This window comes from Lissotriton vulgaris, unplaced genomic scaffold (genome assembly GCF_964263255.1).
Source record: "Lissotriton vulgaris unplaced genomic scaffold, aLisVul1.2 SCAFFOLD_739, whole genome shotgun sequence".
Taxonomy (NCBI): domain Eukaryota; kingdom Metazoa; phylum Chordata; class Amphibia; order Caudata; family Salamandridae; genus Lissotriton; species Lissotriton vulgaris.
The window spans coordinates 287886-309186 of NW_028250317.1; the positions used below are offsets into that span (position 1 = coordinate 287886).

General features: G+C 44.0%; 2 protein-coding genes and 1 pseudogene across 2 annotated transcripts; all 3 read right to left on the reverse strand.

Moving 5' to 3' along the window:
* Positions 1–2945: 2945 nt before the first annotated feature.
* LOC147663294 (endogenous retrovirus group 3 member 1 Env polyprotein-like) lies at positions 2946–4457 on the reverse strand (annotated as a pseudogene).
* Positions 4458–8985: 4528 nt separating this feature from the next.
* On the reverse strand, positions 8986–14604 carry LOC147663295 (uncharacterized). The gene is made up of 2 exons (XM_086950550.1): positions 13658–14604; positions 8986–9151 (listed from the first exon to the last, which is right to left on the reverse strand). Exons 1-2 carry the CDS (start codon positions 14602–14604, stop codon positions 8986–8988), a joined length of 1113 nt encoding a protein of 370 aa, XP_086806676.1.
* Positions 14605–16461: 1857 nt separating this feature from the next.
* LOC147663296 (uncharacterized) lies at positions 16462–17733 on the reverse strand. The gene has a single exon (XM_086950547.1). It carries the CDS (start codon positions 17731–17733, stop codon positions 16462–16464), a length of 1272 nt encoding a protein of 423 aa, XP_086806673.1.
* Positions 17734–21301: the final 3568 nt, after the last annotated feature.

Here is a 21301-nt window from a genome sequence, read left to right on the forward strand (position 1 = left end):
TGGTTTATAATAATAATAATAATAATAATAATAATAATAATATAATAATAATATAAGTCTAGACAGATCACCACCTGGGAGACAGGCCAACTTGAAAAAAATGAGAGAGTGGATTGGGATCTATAAAAAAGATCTCGACCTAGTCGTCATTTGGAGAAAAAAAGGAGAAAAAATGCATCCTTTCACCCTGCATAATAAAAAGCTAGGGCATAAGTCAAGGATTGACTACTTTTGGATCAGCAGCGAACTCACAGAGAACGTCAAAAAAGTATCGCACCTACCAGCTCTTTTGTCCGACCATTCGGCTGTGCAAATACAACTACACGTCAGAGCAAAAGAAATGGAAAGAAGATTCACAGTAGAGAGGACCTTGCTACAAGATGAACATATAATAAGTGAACTGGAAACTGAAACAAAACATTTCTTTGAATTAAATGCCATAGGTACCACAAAACAAATAACATGGGATGCTTTCAAAGCTATTCTAAGAGGTAAACTGCTGAGTCTAGGGGCTCGCAAAAATAAGCAATTAAAGCAAGAGATCTCAGATCTGGAAAACAACATTCACTCTTTAGACATCGCCATTTCCAACGAACGAGACGAAGGCAGGAAACAAGAACTTCTCCTACAAAAACAGCATCAGGAGGATAAAATTAAAGAGGTCTTGGAAGAAAAATTAAGAAAGAAATAGGACTCTAGCAAACTAGCAAAGCATGAATATGGTGAGGGCTGCGGAAAGTGGTTGGCATGGAAACTTAAAACTGACTTAGTCAGAAACAAAGTGAGAAGTATAACCCAAGATGATCAAACAGGGCAAAACTCCGATGAAAACATCATTAGGCAAGAATTCTGTAAATTCTTTAAAGAGCTTTATACGGAACCCGCAAGATCCGTTGATTAATTCCTACTTGGAAGATGTTCCACTCCTAAAACTTACGGAGGAAGAAAAGGAAGATCTGAACAAAGAAGTCCAAGAAGGCGAAGTGGCCGATGCCATCAAAAGTCTAAAAAAAGGAAAAGCAGCGGGACCGGACGCTTTACCGTACGAACTATATCTGGCATTAAGAGATATTCTACTTCCACATATTACAGAATTAATCAATATAATTCTTAAACAGCACGAAGCCATACCAGATTCCTGGAATGATGCTATAATTACAATTATTCTAAAACCAGGAAAAGACCCAGCCAGATGCGAATCATACCGCCCGATTTCACTGCTGAACGCAGATTATAAAATCTTTACTAAAATCATGGCATCGCGATTGGGGAAAGTACTGCCAAAACTGCTGCATCAAGATCAAAAAGGGTTCGTCAAAGGGAGGAATTTGCACGAAATCACACAACAACTTTTAACTGCAATAGATATCGCAATTAACGAAAAAAACTCCTCTCACTATACTCACTGTTGATGCCGCAAAGGCTTTTGACAGGGTCAATTGGGCCTTCCTAGAGAAAGTTATGGTCAAAAATAACATTGGACTAACTTTTATAAATATGGTAAAGCAAATATACAAAGCTCCAAGATCCAAGGTTTTAATAAATGGTAATCTCACGGAAAATATAAGGATAAGCAGAGGAACGAGGCAGGGTTGCCCACTCTCACCTTTACTCTTCAATTTGTATATTGAACCACTAGCGAACAAACTAAGAAATAGTAAAGAAATCACTCCATTTAAGCATCACACGTGGGAGAAGAAAATCGCCTTATATGCGGATGACTTAATGATTTTTACAGACGATTACCTAAGAGCGAAAAAGACAATAGAAGAAACAATAGGAGCATTTGGGAAAGTTTCAGGATACCTGGTAAACCAAACAAAAACAGAGATTATGACTTGGAACACCCGATTTAAAAGTCACAACATAAAAAATGAAATCAGATACCTAGGAATCCTAGTGAATCAAGACATAGAAAAGATCTCGCAACGCAACTTGACCAAGGTAGCCGGAGAAGTAAGGAAACTGCTCAAGACATGGACATCCTTACCATTAAGTCTGATTGGGAGATCAAACATAGTCAAGATGACCATGAGGTACTGGGTTTTTAAGAACCGGCAAAGAACCGGCAACCCAGCGGTGCCAGGGGATCAACACACCAGAGACCTCGGGTTCTCCTGAGTCAGACCTACAGAAACTTCAGAGTCTTCCAGGTGGAGTCAAAGATTCGTTTATTGGCTGCAACCAAGGTGACAGGGTCCTAGAAGTACAAAGCAAGTATATTCAGGAGACTGCACACTTTTACAAAGTCAGGCTTCTCTTCTTATACATAGTATTCAGCCTTGGGCACGACATTCCTTGGATTCGTGGTATTTCATTTACGGTTACTGATTACAAAAGAAAAGCAGAGTCATAATGACATGTACATATTTCACGTCGTGCTGCCCATAACAAATCATCAGGCAAGGCCCAACATTTCATCAGATATCGCTGGACCCCTAATAAAAATGGTCACCTCCCCATCATAAAGCAAGTGAAGAAAAGGAGTGGAGAAAGATGTGAGTGAGATATGGCAGGTGTGCGCGCTGAAATGGTTTTATGGCTGGTTGAGCCTAGATGCTATCTTGCTCGGCCACTGGGAGGGGACTGACCTAACGAGTTCAGCCTGGGGCAATGGTTCTAACTTGTACTGGGGTCAGGAAGAAGTCGATTAAGGAGTATGTGTCCTTGTGGAATCAAATCAACTGGATTAAGGCCTATGTAAAGGGCAACATGCAGCTAAGGGTTTTAGAAGGTAAATGACGATTTCGAGGTGACATCGTCACTCGAATACGCCGAAAATACATGTACTTGATGTACTCGTCATTCTCGGTCTTTTGATACCAAATTCGTTCTATTTCGACGAAGTTTTTATTCTCGAGTCTAGTACTATTATATGAATCCAGATTTTTCAGTACCACAGACCCTCCTTTTGCCCTAACATAGGGAATTAATCTATCCTCATGTTAATCTGAGTCCAGATCTATATTTTTAAAGTCATTGAGATGTTGCTACAACATCATTCTAGTGCTGAGCTCATGTCCTGACACAGGTTTCCTTACACATAATGTAGCGCAGAGGCCACATATTGCAGGAGCACACTATATGCATAGACAGAACAGGAAAAGAATGGCTAAAACCATCCCAATGACCATCAAAATTTTCCATCCCCAGGCAGATATCAGTCCCCAGAACCATCCCATTAATGACCAATCTCCTTTATCCACATGAATAGATTCGGAAATTTTATGTAGTTTGGAGATGGCCCCGTATACTGTTGGAGCATTATCTGGAATAAAAATGCAACAACTGGACTGGATCAATTTGCATACTCCACCTCGGTCCGCAAGTATTACATCCAAAGCAACCCGGTTCTGAAGGGTCATAAGTCGATCCGACTGGAGCTCAGCAGTCAGGTTACTAAGGGCACCAGCAGTTTCAATCACGGTGTATTCAACTACCCTTGTCAATTGCCTAATGTTTCTGCTGTTAACCATGGGTCCCCAGAACGGCAGAAACCCAAATGCAAAATCACCAAATTCTTGACCTGTAGTGTCTTCTTTACTCAAGACACCTCTAACTACCCTTGTCCGATGGTAATCCGCCGCTGCTGTGTAGGTGGGAGGTAACAGGAATGAAACAAAACATGAGCCCGAGAAGTCAGGGGGCAACCATGTATAGGCTCTATCGTGGCAGATGAAATAAGTGCCCTTAGCTGCTAAAAACGGCAGGGGAAGTCTGGGATCCAAAAACGTAGGTTTCTGTACAGACACTCTTCCCAAGCTGAACACTGGGATTCCTACCAATGCCTTGCAGACACAGGTGACCTTGATGGGGTATGATCCAGATAGGGGACGATCTTTTGGCTTGCTGCTTTTCACTTAAGGTAGTGCCATATCCGGTCACGTTCCAACCTACTTATGCAAGTATCTCATCATCCGGGGTATCTTCGTAAGAAGTTACTTCCTTGATCATGTCAACTATACCCTTGACTAGGGCACTAGTCTTGAGGTTATCTTTTACAGAACGTAGGGGTTGGATTTCTCGTGCATATATGAACATTGTCCTATATGCCCATACTGACCATTGTGACTAAATGGCAGGACCAGATAGGGGATACCTCTATCCGTGGTGTGGGGCATGAGACCACACACCCAACAGTTGGTTGTGTTCATTACAAGTTGGTGTTGGTGCAATAACTGAACGAAAGAGTTATTAATGAACTCTAATCTCCTATTTGATTCGTGGTCAGGAAAAGGGTGGAAAGAATGAGAGGGAACAGTAGGAGGAGGTATGGGTGATGTAGTGGGCGCAAATGTCACATGAAAAGAGAACAAAACATAGCTTATCAAAAAGACCATTACGCTAAATAGCATAAAAATACACATTATTATAAAATTTCTCTTCGTTACTGTTTTCAAAAGTCTCTGCTTAAAGTTCATTTATTTGGCAGGCCTCTCCACATCAGGAAACTCCATCCTCTCTAAGGTGCTGCCCGCGGTGGTAGGTTGTTTCTGCTAAAGGATGCTTCTGTCAGTCTAGGGCAGCTCCCTTGGACCAACTGGAACCAGCGACCTATCGTCGTCAGCTGCACCCAAAAGTCTTTAATCAACCGCGACCCTAGCAGCGGAACCCGGATGGCGGTTCGAAAAAACAAAAATAAGCAAGTTACCTAGATGGGAGAATCTGCACTTTCAAAAATAGGATTTGGGAAAAACACACAATTTTTTATTAGTCCACAGGTTTTTTCTCGGATCATAAAATAAATCACTTTTACTTTAGTCTGTTTTTCTTGGTCGTAAATTGTAGCGTCTTTTCCCGGGTACTGTCTGGTCCAGAAACAGTAGCTCAGGTTCCACAGAGTTCAATTGTTCTGGTGGTGGCGTAGTGTCTTGAAGAATGTTCCCACTTTCGTAATCAGGATTAGCTTCTTTTACACGTTTTGTGCGCTCTGAGTCAGTGCCTCCTTTCCGGACCCATTGGTCATGTGGCAGAGGGAAGGGTATCTTCTTACAATAGATCCCGTGGACCCAATTGGCCTTCCCCTCCACTCTAACAGTCGACCTTGTAGACAGGAGGACGAGGTGAGGCCCGGTCCACCTGGGCTGGTGGTTTCTTGTTCTCCGGAAATTCCGGACCAACACCCAGGAACCGGGGTCAATGGAGTGATCCGGTGTCTCAGAGACCGGAGGCAAGGTGTTGTGGACCTGTTGATACAAAACACGCAATTTAGCCGTCAAGTCATACAAATAGTCAAGCAAAATTGGGTGTTGCAGCTCGCTAAACTTCGTGGGCCTAGGCACTCCCCATATGTTGGCTGGCCGACCAAAGATTATTTCGTAGGGGCTGAGTTTCATTCGCGAATGCACAGTCATTCTGGTGGATAGGAGTGCTAAGGGTAGAGCGTCAGGCCATTTAAGACCTGTGCTTGCTTGGATTTTGGCCAATTTACGTTTAAGCGTGCCATTGTAACATTCCACTAATCCAGCTGATTGGGGGTGATTTGCAGCGTGAAACTTCTGCCTAATGCCTAGCCCTTCACACACTCTTTTCATCACACAACCCACAAATTCACTTCCGTTGTCCGACCAGACCATTCTAGGCATTCCGAACCTGGGGAAGAACTCTTTCACAAGGGCTATCGCTGTGGACAAGGCAGTATTGTCCCTTAGGGGATAGGCTTCTACCCATCTTGAGAAGGCACAAACAACCACGAGCACATATTTTAAGCTGTTGCACCTCTCCATGTGTATGAAATCTAGCTGCAAAACCTCGAACGGATACGTAGGAGGTGCAAAATGACCAGCTGGAGTTGGGGTTCCCCTACCAGGATTGTGCTTCAGGCATACCATGCAATTCTTGACGACATTCTCTGCACACTTGGGAATCCCTGAATTCTTCCACACTGGGGCCAACAACTCGCAAATCCCTTTCGCGCTGATATGGGCCATCCCATGAGCCATTGTAACCACTGCAGGCACATATGCATCGGGTAACAACCATCTCTGTCGCTCTGTCGATTCAGTCCAACAACCATTTGCATCCATTCTCCCTGTACTTTCTTTCCACATGCTTAACTCTTTCTCCGTGGCCTCAGCTTGGATGGACTTTACACTTTCTACCGTGTCTTCACATATTCCAACATCACCAGTCCATCTTTCTGGGCTCACAACATACATTCGGCTCATCATATTCTTTGCAGTTTCCTTAGCAGTTTCATCAGCAAATGCATTTCCACGACCAACATCATCAGTCACTTTCTTGTGTGCACTACATTTCACGACCGCTACTTTCAGGGGCAACGTCAGTGATTCAAGAAGCTCATTCACCAACTGACCATGCTGAATCTTAGCTCCATGCGAAGTCAGGAACCCACGTTCTCTCCACAATCGTCCAAAACTGTGAGCCACTCCAAAGGCATACTGGCTGTCGGTATAGACAGTCACTTTCATTCCTTTGGATAACACACATGCTCTCGTCAGTGCCACGAGTTCAGCGGCTTGAGCTGAACCATGTGGTATTCGCGCAGTTTCAACGATTGTGTGCAAAGTTGTGACAGCATATGCGGTAGTCACATTACCATTTGGGAGTTTAAAGCATGAACCATCTACCCACAATGTACCATCACATTCAGCAAGAGGAGTGTCGAATAAATCAACTCTCCCTTTCGTCTCTTCCTCTGTTCTGAGGAAACAATCGTGCTGTTCTGAAGCATCTGATTCCTCAGCAATTGGTAACAATGTGGCTATGTTCAAGGTACTGCACCTTTTTATGTGCACGTGGCTCGCTAGTAGCGTCAATTCATAACTGGTCAGTCGAGCGCTAGTTAAGTGCTGTGTCTTTGTCCTATTTAACAATGTCTCTACCGAATGCGGGACCATCACGATTAGTGTATTATTCATTACTAGTCCTGCAGACTGTCGAATAGAAACAGCTGCTGCTGCTGTGGCCCTTAAACAACTTGGCAACGCTCTTGCTACCGGATCCAAAGTTGATGAAAAATAGGCGCATGGCCGCTGTCTATCTCCGTATAACTGAGTCAGTACGGACAATGCACAGCCCTCCTTCTCGTGGACATATAATGTGAAAGGCTTACTGTAGTTGGGGTTACCTAACACAGGAGCCGAACATAATGCTGTGCGTAATTCGAGAAAACTTTTCTGACACTCGTCAGACCAAGGAATGGGATTGGGTGTATTTTTGCACGTTAGTGTCAATAAGGGTTTGGCTAATAGTGAAAAATTTTGAATCCACTGTCTACAGTACGATGTTATGCCCAAGAAAGCGCGTACTTCTCTCTGCGTTCTTGGCACATGCAAATTTGCTATTGCCTGAATTCTTTCTGGGGTCAGTTTCCTCCCCTCCTTCGATAAGAGATGACCTAAGTAGGTCACTTCTTGTCGGCAATATTGAAGTTTGGAAAGTGACACCTTGTGATGCAGGTCACATAGATGACGCAGTAACGTCAACATGGCCATTTTACAAATTTCCTCAGTATCTGCAGCGATGAGTAAATCGTCCACGTACTGTACGAGGGTGGAACCTTTGGGCAAAGCCATTGTGTCAAGCTGACTTTTCAGTGCTTGACTGTATATTGAGGGGCTTTCACAGTAGCCTTGAGGGGCGCGCTTAAAGCGGAAGCTGCGACCACCTAAACTAAAGGAAAAAATATCCCTGCTTTCCTCAGCAATCGGGATACTGAAGAAGGCATTCTTCAGGTCAATCACCGAAAACCAGGAGGCAGATGCTGGAATCATCGTCAATAAAGTTGTAATGTCGGGGACAACTGGGAATTGTGGCACTACTATCTTATTTACTTCTCTAAGATCAATCACGAATCTATACACAGGTGGCTGAGAAGGGTCAGTTAGTTTTAAAACAGGCAGAACAGGACTATTGCAAACATTTCCTCGTGTTTCTTCAATTACGTCTTTTTCAATCAACTCGTAAACAATCGCTAGCAAAGCTTTTTCGCCCTCATTGGATATTCGGTATTGGGGAATTCGTGGCATTTTGACATTCGACTTCAATGTTACAACATATGGTGGAATTTCTAAGAGACCTACATCATTCGGACCAGTAGCCCAAAGAATATCTGGGAGAAGTGCCAATTCTGCTGGAAGTGCATCTCTTGACAAATACATGGGAGAAACCACTTTCTTACCTAAAGTAAGTTGTACTCCTGAGGGGGAACAGTACAAAGTCGCATACAATCTTTTCAGTAAATCTAATCCTAGCAAATTTTCACCACAACCTGTTGTCAAAATAAGGGGTGCTTCGAATTCACAAGGACCAACAGAAAGAGATAACGGGTCAGAAATCGGATTTCTAACCGGGGCGCCAGAAAAACCTACGGAAACATTCATTTCGCCAGACAAAGGTGCGCCAGGGAGTTTGGAGTGCATAATAGAACTCTTTGTAGCACCAGTATCCAGCAGAAAAGGTTCTGACACACCCGATGTAATCACCTCAACGTAAGGTCCACTCTGATCTACTGGAACTGAAACAACTCCCTCTCCTTGTCTAAGGCTGTCCTAGCAATCGTTATTCTCCCACTGCTCATTTTCTGTGTAATACTCATCAACGTAGTATTGAGCTGTCCTGTCAGATACGTTATTTTGCTGATCAAACCTGTTCATAGAGTTTTGTGGTGGAAGGGGACGTGCGTCCTGAGGGGCGTTTCCACGCCCTTTACCTCTAGGCGCTTGCTGACTACCACGACCTCTTACGCCAGAAAATCCATTTGCGCGTTGTGGTAGGGCAGGACAGTCATATTTGTAATGACCCTCTTGTTTGCAGTATAAACACTGATTAGGACCTACGCGGTTTTGATTGTAATCGAATCTCTGCAAGTTCCTCGGAGGCTGCTGAAAAGTGTTCTGATAGTGATTCGGACCATTATTATTTTTATTACCACCACCACGTGGCGGATAGGCTTGCTGTAGCAAAACCTTCGTTTTGAGTTCTCTAGTTTTCTTCTCTACTTTATCTTTCTCATCTTTGTCTCTATTCTCGTAGTACTGTGCGGTAGCTAGTATCTGGGCTGAAGATGAGACTGCCCAAGAACTTTCCGAATCCTTTAATTTCGTGCACAAATTTATCGACAAACAATCTCTGACCACCTTCTGTGGTCATATCCTGACCGCTGTGGTCAATGAATGTTTCTTCAAATCTGGTGAAGAAATCTGAAACAGTTTCTTCTTTCTTCTGCTTGCATGCAGATAACTTATCCCAATTTACGCGTATTGCAGGCATTATCGTTTTCATGTAATCTATTATTCTACCAGGTAGTTCCGCTATCAGAGGCTCAGGCTTGGCACCACCGACTTGTCGAGCATCCGTAGCAGTAATATTAGCCCACGTGTCACCTAATTCTTGGTCATGATCTACATGACGAATTTTTCCCCATAACGGCTGTGGAACAACGTTCCCGAATAACATATCGATATCAGCCAAATTCATTATACATGACCCAGCAGTTTGCGACAATTCTTTATAGTACCCTGCAGGATTTTTACGCGGATCTGGTAGCGTTTGTTTGAGTACTAAAACTTCAGCTCGCTTCCATGGGACGTGTACCCATACGCGGTGAAAGTGTGGCAGAATAGGTGGGACAGCTGTCGCGTCACCCTCTCTCCACTGTGGGGGAACTTCTCTCATAGGGAATTGTCGTGCCTTTTTCCTACTAGATGTACTAGATTCCGATGGTGACCCAGAACTGCTTCCCTTACTTCGATATGATAATAGCATTTCAACTGCTTTTTCCACATCGGGACCTACAATCATACCCTGTCCAAACTTAAACCTTATACGACACATCTCTTGTGGGAGGCAATCCTGATCATTGTCTTCTAAATCCTCGCAAAGAAAAACACACATCTGTTCGAACACATATCTCTGTGTCGCTGCTTCCCATTGATGAAAGACTTCCATGACAGACTGTAAATCATACTTTGCAGTGTCCATGACCCATTTCCGAGCTAAACTATTCAGTGAATCTCTCTCTTGATAATCAGGTAGTTGACTTCGCAACTGTCTTCTACTTATGTTAGGTGTGGTAAATAAATAATTAAATACCGGTTCTATTTTTGACTGGATACAATATAAACAGATAGCTCAATAAATAAGAGTCAAGATTCGAGGTAGCTAGAGTTAACAGGCTTTAATCAGGCATAAAGGACAGGAACAGGACAGCCTGCATGGGAATAGGATGGCAGCTGCCGGGGGCAGGAGAATAGTGCTAACATCAAATTAACAGTGCATTAGTATATATACTAAAACAATTACATTTCATTCAATACAGGAGGCGTAACAGTGGGCGTGTCTTGTAGCAGTCGCGAAAGATAAGGCATAAAGTGGGTGTAACAAGAGGCGTGTACATAGACATGTGGTATGAACGTCACAGAAGTGTCATGAATGGGGCGGAAACATGGAGGGGGCTACCTAAGGAGCTGGGACCTCTGACCTAGTGGTGCGCGCAAACGGGCAATGACGTGTTACCAGGGAGAACTGGGGGCTATGACTTCTGCACTAGAAGAGGAGACTAAAGTCTGCGGAGTCAGGGCGACATGTACCTAAAGCATATCTAGTATCTGGTGTTTGGAGAACATGTTGATAGAATCCAAAAGTTATCAGGGCGAAGGCTACTTGACACTAAGACTGGTGCATACATTATTCTAAATGTATTGTGTGTGCAAGGAATATTCTATGAACATTAATACAGTATTTCTCTTACATGGAGACAGAAAGGCTAGACCATGACGGAAATTATTGATGCGATTCAGTAGCTTAGGAATGCAGAGAAGGAGGGCTGGACTGATAACTAGAAGCATAACATACTCTTGGCAGACTGGGAGGCAGAGCCAGGCCGGGCCGGGCACTGTGAGGCAGGATGTAAGTGAAGGGTCAGGGATGCAGGTGGGGGCTGTATCGCTCCTCGGAGAGGGTTCAGGAGACAGGAGCTGAATCTGATGTCCGGGCCCTTTTGAGGCCTAGAAACGGGGCCTTTTACTGAATTATCGTGCACACTGTAAAATGTGGCAACGTAGGTTTACATAGGCCTAATATTCGTTGCTTTCACGGGAACTAGAAACTGGCATACTAGAGTTGGACACAACTAGGATTGCGTCTTTAATCGATCATAAGGAGTACATATGCATATTAATCATGCACATATAACTTAGGATGTGGAACACGTAGGGACACAGAACATGGCAAAATTTACTTTTCCACATTCCCTCCTTGTGCCCTACGTTTCCATCAGGAAACATCAATATTCATGATACCATCTATCATTTCATATAGCATCATTTGCTCGTCTCGAATTGTCTTGGAACGGGACTTAGGACTAGGAATACAGGATATAGCACAAATGCCGCAAATCGCAGGGCCACATTGTAAACAGAGGCAGCAACTGAATATGATCATTACTGCTATACCTAGGAATGACAATACTTTCCATCCCCAGACAGAAATTATACTCCAGAGCCAACCGGACCATGTCCAGGTGCCTGGATTCTGGTGTAACTGATGGGCAATTTTATGAAGTCTGGTTATAGCTGAATAAACAGACGGCGCGTTATTAGGAATGAAAATGCAGCAACTAGATCCAATGACTCTACATGCTCCTCCTCTATCGGCCAGTATGACGTCAAGAACGAGACGATTTTGGAGCACGACAAATCTCATAGCAGATTGCTCTTCGGTTAAGTTACCTAGAGCAGAAGTAGTCTCATTCACTACTGCTTCAAGGGTTCTGGTTAACCTACGTATTAGCTTACTATTCTGGAGAGGGCCTATAAAGAAGAAGAAACCTTTATTGAAGTCTTGATACTGTTCTAGAGTAGTTTCAGTTTGATCGACAATCGGGGACTCAATCTCCCTTCTATGTCTAAGGTGTACTAGATGTGTGTTTCTATGATAATCAGATGGGGCTAGAAAAACTGGTGGCAGTAGGAAGGCAATGTAACATGTTCCATCCCAATCGAGGGGCAGACGAACATATGCGGTCTGACCACAAACAAAATAAGAATGACGTGAGGCCTTGAAAATAGATTTCCCACTGTCACTATACTTGACAATAATAGTACAATCACTATGTCCTACATGTGCGGAACCATTCTTTCTGACACATAATTCGCCTTTGACTGGTAATACTGAAATAGCAGGCAAATCTGGAGTGGTATCGGATTGAACATTCAGGACCATGAAATTCGAGGAATAATTACCTAAATCATATACTTCATTTTCTAGATCCAACCCTGTTCTATGGGGAAGACCTTGGTTATCTGGGAAACATGTTCTATTCAGAAGGGACATATCAGTTGAGGATGACGTTAACGTGGACCATGCTCCACACGAACCATTATGTGAAAACGGATAAGGAAAGAGTGGCAGAACTCCCTTCGGTGTCTGGAAAGGGGGGAGTCGACCACACACCCAACAATTAGTGGCATTGCTGGTCTGGTGTGAATAATGTAACATTCTGATAAAGGTATTATTTCGCATAGCAAGACGATAGGATAGCTCATGAGGAGGCAGATCACTAAATGTGTGCTCTACTGTAGTATTAGAAAACATATGTACATGTGACATTGGAAAACATAAATGAAAAGCATAACTTGTGCAGGAAACCATAAGACTCAAAAACATAAGAAATAACAAAGTAACGATGCATCTACTGCATACATTTTTCCGATAACGGATTCTCTTAGAGTTTTGACTAACTCTCTCACTATGGGGGTCTATCTCATACATGTCAGAAACCTGTCTACCCGTTTCACCCGAGAGGGACTTAGACAATTAAACTGGCTGACTTATTTTACTAGACCGGAGTTTCTTTTTATACTCCTGTTGCGGAGTTTCCTCTGACTGGGGAACTTTGAGTTCAGAGTCTGTTTTTAGGCAGTCTTTAGAAATTGGACAGTCCTTAGCAAATGTCTTTTGTCGGAGTCCATGAAACTTCTTGATGTGGGACAGATGGACCCATCCTTTTCTTCCCTCCAGTTTGGCCGCAGTCCTGGTTGTGAGCAAGACCATACGAGGCTCCTTCCAACGGGGCTCCAGTGGACTTGAACGATCAAAATTCCGGACCAATACGAGGTTTCCTGGAACGATTTCATGCGGTTTCACCTCGGTGTTGTCTGGAAATGCGGCGGCAACCTGTGAACGAAAAGAGTGTAGGGCAGACATCAAGGAAGCTAGGTAATCTGTCAGCATATTACTGGAAACGTCTGTAATACTGCGGGGTCTAGGTGTACCCCACATATTTGGGGGGCGGCCGAATACGACCTCATACGGGGACAGACCTGATCTGGAATGTGCAACCATCCTCATGTAGAATAAAGCAACTGGCAGGGCAACTAGCCAGTCTACACCTTTCTCTTTACAAACTTTGGCAATGCGGATTTTCAGAGTCTGATTATGTCTCTCTACGAGACCGGCTGCTTCAGGATGGCGCACACAATGGAACTTCCACTGGTACCCTAACAGAAGGGAAACATGCTTCATTAACTCAGATGAGAATGGCTGGCCGTTATCTGAATACACGACCCTAGGGAGTCCATAGCGGGGAAAGAACTCACGAACCAACTGCTTGGCAGTGGTCGCAGCTGTGTAATCTGGAACTGGATATGCTTCTGTCCACCTGGACAAAACGCATACAACTACGAGGACATACTTGAAACCTCGACATCGCTCCATCTGAATATAATCCATCTGGAGGACTTCAAAAGGGTGGTCAGGAGGTTGGAATCCACCTTGTTCCACCGGGACACTTTTACCTGGATTGAACTGACAACATATCATACAGGTACGGACTTTCTGCTTGGCTGCAGCTCGTAAATGTTTGTTAAACCAAATGTTCTGGATACTGTCTAACATGGCTTTTTCTCCTAAATGTGCAGGACTATGTGCGGTATTAATAATGACTTGAACCATTGAGTCGGGGAGAAACCATGTGGCTTTTCCCTTCGTCAACCATCCTTGATCTGTCTGGACCCCTCCTTGTTCGGACCATTTCTTGATTTCATCGGGAGTAGCATGTAACTGTATGTCTATAACATCTTGTGTAGGGTCCTTAACTGTCATACAAGTAGTCTGTTCTGGAATGGGTGTCTGTGTTGTGTTAACTGGAATGTCTGGAGTCTGAGCTGTAAGCTTGGCTGTTCGATCTGCTAGATCATTACCTTGAGAAATAATGTCAGTAACTTTCGTATGTGCTTTGCACTTCATGATAGCGATAGCTGTCGGTAAATGTATTGCATCTAACAGAGCTTGAATGAGGAGACCATGCTGAATCTTGGTTCCATGAGAAGTCATGAAACCTCTCTCCTGCCAGAGTACTCCGAAGTCGTGTACGACTCCGAATGCATAACGTGAATCTGTATATATGTTTACTTTCAGGTTCTTGGCACGTATGCAGGCTTGGGTCAGAGCGACTAGCTCTGCTGCTTGAGCAGACAGGGTGTCAATACGGTGTGTCTCTATAACTTCAGTTTCAGTAGTCACTGCATACGCGGCTACTAGTTCTCCTGTACTTGTTCTCATACATGAACCATCCACATAAAGTGTCAGGTCGGGATCGGGTAATGCAATATCTGTCAGGTCTTGTCTTGGCTTTGTCATAGTGTTAACAACTTCCACACAATCATGTGTGGCAGGATTTGAATTAACTGACGGTAATAGTGTAGCTGGATTTAAAACGTTGCAGCGTCTGATTTCTATGTGTGGCTGGAACAGTGTCAGTTCATAACCTGTTAAACGTGCAATTGTCAAGTGCTGGGTCTGTGTTCGGTTTAAAAGAACTTCCACAGAGTGTGGAACTTGTACTGTCAGGGAGTGTCCTAACACTATGGAATCACTTTGTCTGATAGCTAGTGCCGTGGCTGCAACTGATTTGAGGCACGCAGGCAGAGCCTGGGCTACTGGATCTAATGTGCTAGAAAAATAAGCACAGGGCTTGTACTGTCCTGCTTGATCTTGTGTGAGAACAGATAATGCAGTACCTTCACGTTCTGTGACAAAAAGTGTAAAAGGCTTACTGTAGTTCGGTGTAGCTAGAACAGGAGCTTGGCATAAAGCTTTCTTTAACTCATTAAAAGCAAGTGTATGTTCGGATGTCCAAGGGAGAACAGTCGATACAGCTGTCTCCTGTGTCGTTTACTGTATCAGTGGTTTGGCTAGATATGCGTACTGAGGAATCCATTGTCTACAGTAAGAAGTGAGGCCGATAAAAGCTCGTACCTCCTTCTGGGTCTTGGGCTGCGGAAGACATGCTATTAACTGGATACGGTCAGGTGTCAACTGCCTACCCCTCTTGGACAGTAAGTGTCCTAAGTAGACCACTTGCTGGACACAGAATTGAAGCTTCGAAGGGGACACCTTGTGCCCCATCTCGGCTAAGAAATACAGAACTGTAAGTGACGCACGCTCGCAATCACGTTCAGAACGGGCTGTGATCAGTAGATCATCGACATACTGGAGCAGGGCAGTGTCAGTTGGCATGTGAATATTGTCTAGTTGTCTCTTGAGTGCTTGACTGTAAATACTAGGGCTTTCTGTGAAACCTTGAGGAGCTCGTGTGAATTTATAGCTCCTTCCATTTAAACAGAAACCGAAAAGGAACTGACTGTCTGGATGAATGGGAACACTGAAAAATGCATTCTTGAGGTCGATAACTGTGAAGAACGTAGCTTCAGAATCAATGGCTGTCAATAGGGAAGAAATATCTGGGACTACTGGGTACTGAGGAATGATACATTTATTAAGTTCTCGAAGGTCAATCACTAATCGATATACTGGAGGTGCATTTGGATCAGTACGTTTCATGACTGGAATGATAGGAGAATTACATACATTGGAGTCAGTTTCTACAACCACTCCTTGAACAATAAGCTCGTCAATAATTTTGGATAAGGCTGCTACAGCCTCAGGTGGCAATCTGTACTGTCTGATTCGTGGCAAAACTATACCTTGTTTCAGAGTCACACGATGGGGTGTGATGTGCATACAACCAACATCAGTTGGACCTTGTGCCCATAGATGCTGTGGAACATTCAATAATCTTGGATCAAAATCACGTAGTACATAGTGACCTTTAAAGTCGCGGAGGAACAGGCGGACTCCCTCTGGGGAGCAGCATATAATTGCACCTAATTCTTTTAATGTCTTGATGCCTAATACATTTTCTGGACATGACTTTGTAAGTAACAAATCAGTAGTTCGGGACAATGGACCTACTTCTAGAGTAACTGGTTTTGAAATTTCATTTACAATGGGCTTTCCTGAAAATCCAAGGGAAACATTTCTAGAGCCTGAGAGCGGAGCCCCTGGAACCTCGTCATGACTGATGGTAGTCCTACTTGCCCCTGTATCAATCAGAAACTTTCTGTCTTTCCCTAATACTTGACTGTGTACATAGGGACCCTCTTGATCTACAGGTATCTCGATGAGAGGCAAGCCTACCTCCCTCTCTAGGCTGTTTCATGAATACTGCTGGTATTCTGGATACTCGGACTGTGCATACTGGTACATCTGCTGTGTAACATGCTGTGTTGCAGCGATAGGCTGCGGTATTGTAACTGTCTGTTGTGCATTCTGTGGTAACTGGGAAGTCTGTGAAACTTGTTCTTGTCTAGGCGGACGTGGTCTCTCTTTAGTCTTACCAGTAGCTATATTGTGTTTCAGAACTGCACACTCGTTTATAAAATGACCTGGCTGTTTACAATAATTGCAGGTCCCTTTAACGGGAGCTGCAGGATGACTGGCTTGATTCGTACCCCTCTTCTGACTGTCTTGGGGAACAGATTGTGCAACTAATACTTTCATTTTCGTGTCTTTCATACGTCTCCTTTCGTGTTCTTGTTCCTCCCTGATTCTGTTCTGGTGATACTGGAGCATCTGTAGCATCTGTGACGGAGTATTAGCTTGCCATGTACTTTCGACTTTTAAAACTCGATTTTTAACTTGTGGGCTTGAATTCTCGACTAGTTTAGTGACAAAAATATGAGGGTATGACTCGCTACTTGTCTTCAAACCACTATTAATAATAAAACATTTCTCGAATCTAGAATAAAAATCACTAGTATCTTCGTCTTGTTTCTGTTTGCAGGCTGAGATAGCATCCCAGTCTTCCTTTTTCGTGGCTAGTAATCTTGGCAAAACTTGTATTAACAGTTCGGGCAATTCTTTACATTTATCCCCAAGACCGGTACCTGGTACTCGTGTATTATCTTCAGCTTCTAGGGCTGTCCAATCTATCTTTTTCTCTCCCACCTCCCATTCTTTTTCTTTGAGTTTCTCATATATGCCCGCAGGCAACAGGACCTTTAAAATTTTAATGATATCAGGATACGTGTATTCTCCCATACGGAGCATGTCCTTTAATTCTCGATGGAACCCTGCTGGATCTTTATCATGACAGGGAATTAACTTTTTCATTTCTAAGAGTTCCATCTTTGTGATGGGGGTGTAAACAAACACTCGTTCTAGACCACCACCCTCTTTCTTGACTGGATGTACTTCTCGTAACGGATTCTGTCTGTCTATGTAGAATGATTTACTTTCTGGGGGTGAGACATGAACAAAATGCGGGTTCAGGAACGTTCGGTATTTGTGGCGCTGTTCTAGAATGACACTAATTAAATCGGTACCTAGACCTTTCCATCTGTACTGTAGTAACTCGTTTAATACATCATGTAGCGGACCTGGATCGGAATGCTGATCCTCATACAGTGTGATGAGGTGCTGGGTCATATACATACCCACCAGTCGCTGCTCGGCTGGGGGCAGTTTCAGAAACATTTGTGCCACTATTTCGTCTGCAAAAGTGGTAGAATCAGTAGTCCACCGGACTGCTGATCGGGCTAGTTCTTGTTCACGCATAGTACTAAGTTCACCATAACCTATTCGTGATTTCAGAATGTGATCGGTAGCTTGGAATACTTGTTCTAGGGAACATTGTTCTGGTACTGGAGTGGGAACAGTTTTCTTGTAGTCTGGACGTGAATGTCTGTCGGAAAGTCTAGTTCTACCTACATACGCTATTCTGGAAGGATTCTCGTCGTCTACCTCTTCCGTAGAAGAGTCATTTTCTTTCTCGGTTGCTTGTATTGCTTCTCGTTTCTCGTGTAACTTTATTATTTCTTTACGGATTTTCTTGTACATACTCTCTATAAAGTTCTGTGTCTTGTGTCTTCCCTCGGCTATATGGTCACTCCACCTAGTCAGGACTTTCATTTCTTCTGGATCTTTTCCTGGATAATCTTGTTCTCTTATTAAACAGTTAATTAAGAACTTTAAAAGCATGAGCTGAGTCTCGACTTTTCTCTGAACCATGGCTTCGCGAATACTTTCTGGATCTCTTCCTGTACGGATAAAACGATATATTCTGTCTAGATATTCTTTCATATTGGGCAGGGTGTCCAAATAGTCGGTCACCCTTCTTAAACGTAATGAATATATGACCATGTGGCCATCGCCTGAAACTGGATCATAACGACATTCAGTAAGTGCTCGCTTGATATCTAGGAAGGTATGAACTTTTGGCGTACGCTGTAACGCTAGTTCATGTAGCGTCATACGTCTGTGTTGAGGCGGGGTACGAGGAGAACCTCCCCCCGCGGCTCCTAAACTGGAATCGTCGGTGTGCACTGTAAGTGCTGGCAGAGTGACTGGTAGAACGGGTACATGTACTGTAGGCTGGACCGGGGGTGCTGTAACATTAACTGGACCCACAGGACCAGTGGCTGGAGGAACAGGAATTACATTATTTACAAGAGCTGGCGGGACAGGATTTGCATATTCTGGGACTGTGTCGTCCAAATAGGACGAGAGAAAAATATCAGCTGCGGTCGGTTTATGACGTAGCTTAGTCGGAACTAGTGATGGCGGAAAATTACTGGATGCTTCCGGGGTTGCTTTTGGCAAGCCCTCGGCAAGAAGAGGGTACATACCCTTAACAAGGGCATTTCTCTGTCTGTCTGACTGTTCTGCTTTGACTCATTCACCTATTTCGATTAATTCCCTTTCTTGGGCTTTCTCTGAGCATTCTCTACTTAATTCTGTTTTTCTGAATTCTTTTTCGGTTCTTTTATGAGATTCTTTGCGCCATAACTCGATAGCATCTTTCTGGGACTGTCTGGATTTCTTTTTCCATAATGCTTCTTCTACTCGCATGATGCACTCGGCATCCCATGTGCCTGATACAGGCCATCTATATTTCTCTTCGAGATGTCTGGTATAATCAGACCATAAGTCTAGATATATTATGGCACTTAAGCCATGCTTGTGATACATAAAATGTCCTGGACTGTCCCTAGGAGGGACAGGGACTGCTTCCTCGAGCAGCCCTTTTCTGGTTTTTAACTGACGTAATTTAGAGAACAGAGGCATTCTTTTATGCTAGAATCTGAACACAATACAATACACGATAAACACAATAATAACTGGAGAAAACAAATCATTCATACCACGACATTGAAAACACATTAATAAACATTTAAAATAACAGTTCGGACAGAATATTACCTGGAATACTGAGAACAGAACACATGAATTTCTCGAGAACGGAACTTACTAGAGTTACTAGATGCACTGCTGAAACAGTACGAAACATACCGGTCCCATAAAGAGACACGTCAGGACCCGCATCCACCTAGGTGGACACTTCGTGTTGGATCTGTGTACCCAAACCCACGGACCAGAGACAAATTAATTGACCCTGTCTGGATACTACCCCAGCAACGGTACTCACCGGGCAGCAAGAATGGAAGGCCTCGGACTGGACTGGACTGCTACGACGACGGACTACGAACTTCGGACTTCAGTTACGGGTGGGCCTCCGGATACCTCGGACCTTGTACTCTCGGCTTGGGCTCTGGTCGGGACTCGCCGCGTTCCTCCACCGCCTCGTCTGGATGCTGGACCGCAACCTCCGTCTCCTCCGTGGGCCTGAGGGATACTTGAAGCAGAAATATCTGCACGTGCACGGTATGGTTCCGTCACGGCTGCAGAGGGTCAGAGGGCTCGCGTGGCTTCTCCGGCGCGTGGGGAAAGGGCAAGTCCCTGTTCGGGCGCCATTATGTGGTAAATAAATAATTAAATACCGGTTCTATTTTTGACTGGATACAATATAAACAGATAGCTCAATAAATAAGAGTCAAGATTCGAGGTAGCTAGAGTTAACAGGCTTTAATCAGGCATAAAGGACAGGAACAGGACAGCCTGCATGGGAATAGGATGGCAGCTGCCGGGGGCAGGAGAATAGTGCTAACATCAAATTAACAGTGCATTAGTATATATACTAAAACAATTACATTTCATTCAATACAGGAGGCGTAACAGTGGGCGTGTCTTGTAGCAGTCGCGAAAGATAAGGCATAAAGTGGGTGTAACAAGAGGCGTGTACATAGACATGTGGTATGAACGTCACAGAAGTGTCATGAATGGGGCGGAAACATGGAGGGGGCTACCTAAGGAGCTGGGACCTCTGACCTAGTGGTGCGCGCAAACGGGCAATGACGTGTTACCAGGGAGAACTGGGGGCTATGACTTCTGCACTAGAAGAGGAGACTAAAGTCTGCGGAGTCAGGGCAACATGTACCTAAAGCATATCTAGTATCTGGTGTTTGGAGAACATGTTGATAGAATCCAAAAGTTATCAGGGCGAAGGCTACTTGACACTAAGACTGGTGCATACATTATTCTAAATGTATTGTGTGTGCGAGGAACATTCTATGAACATTAATACAGTATTTCTCTTACATGGAGACAGAAAGGCTAGACCATAACGGAAATTATTGATGCGATTCAGTAGCTTAGGAATGCAGAGAAGGAGGGCTGGACTGATAACTAGAAGCATAACATACTCTTGGCAGACTGGGAGGCAGAGCCAGGCCGGGCCGGGCACTGTGAGGCAGGAAGTAAGTGAAGGGTCAGGGATGCAGGTGGGGGCTGTATCGCTCCTCGGAGAGGGTTCAGGAGACAGGAGCTGAATCTGATGTCCGGGCCCTTTTGAGGCCTAGAAACGGGGCCTTTTACTGAATTATCGTGCACACTGTAAAATGTGGCAACGTAGGTTTACATAGGCCTAATATTCGTTGCTTTCACGGGAACTAGAAACTGGCATACTAGAGTTGGACACAACTAGGATTGCGTCTTTATTCGATCATAAGGAGTACATATGCATATTAAGCATGCACATATAACTTAGGATGTGGAACACGTAGGGACACAGAACATGGCAAAATTTACTTTTCCACATAGGGGTCGTAGCAGGCGACCCGAAAAGAGGTAAAAGAAGATTAGTAACAGGGCTGGCCAT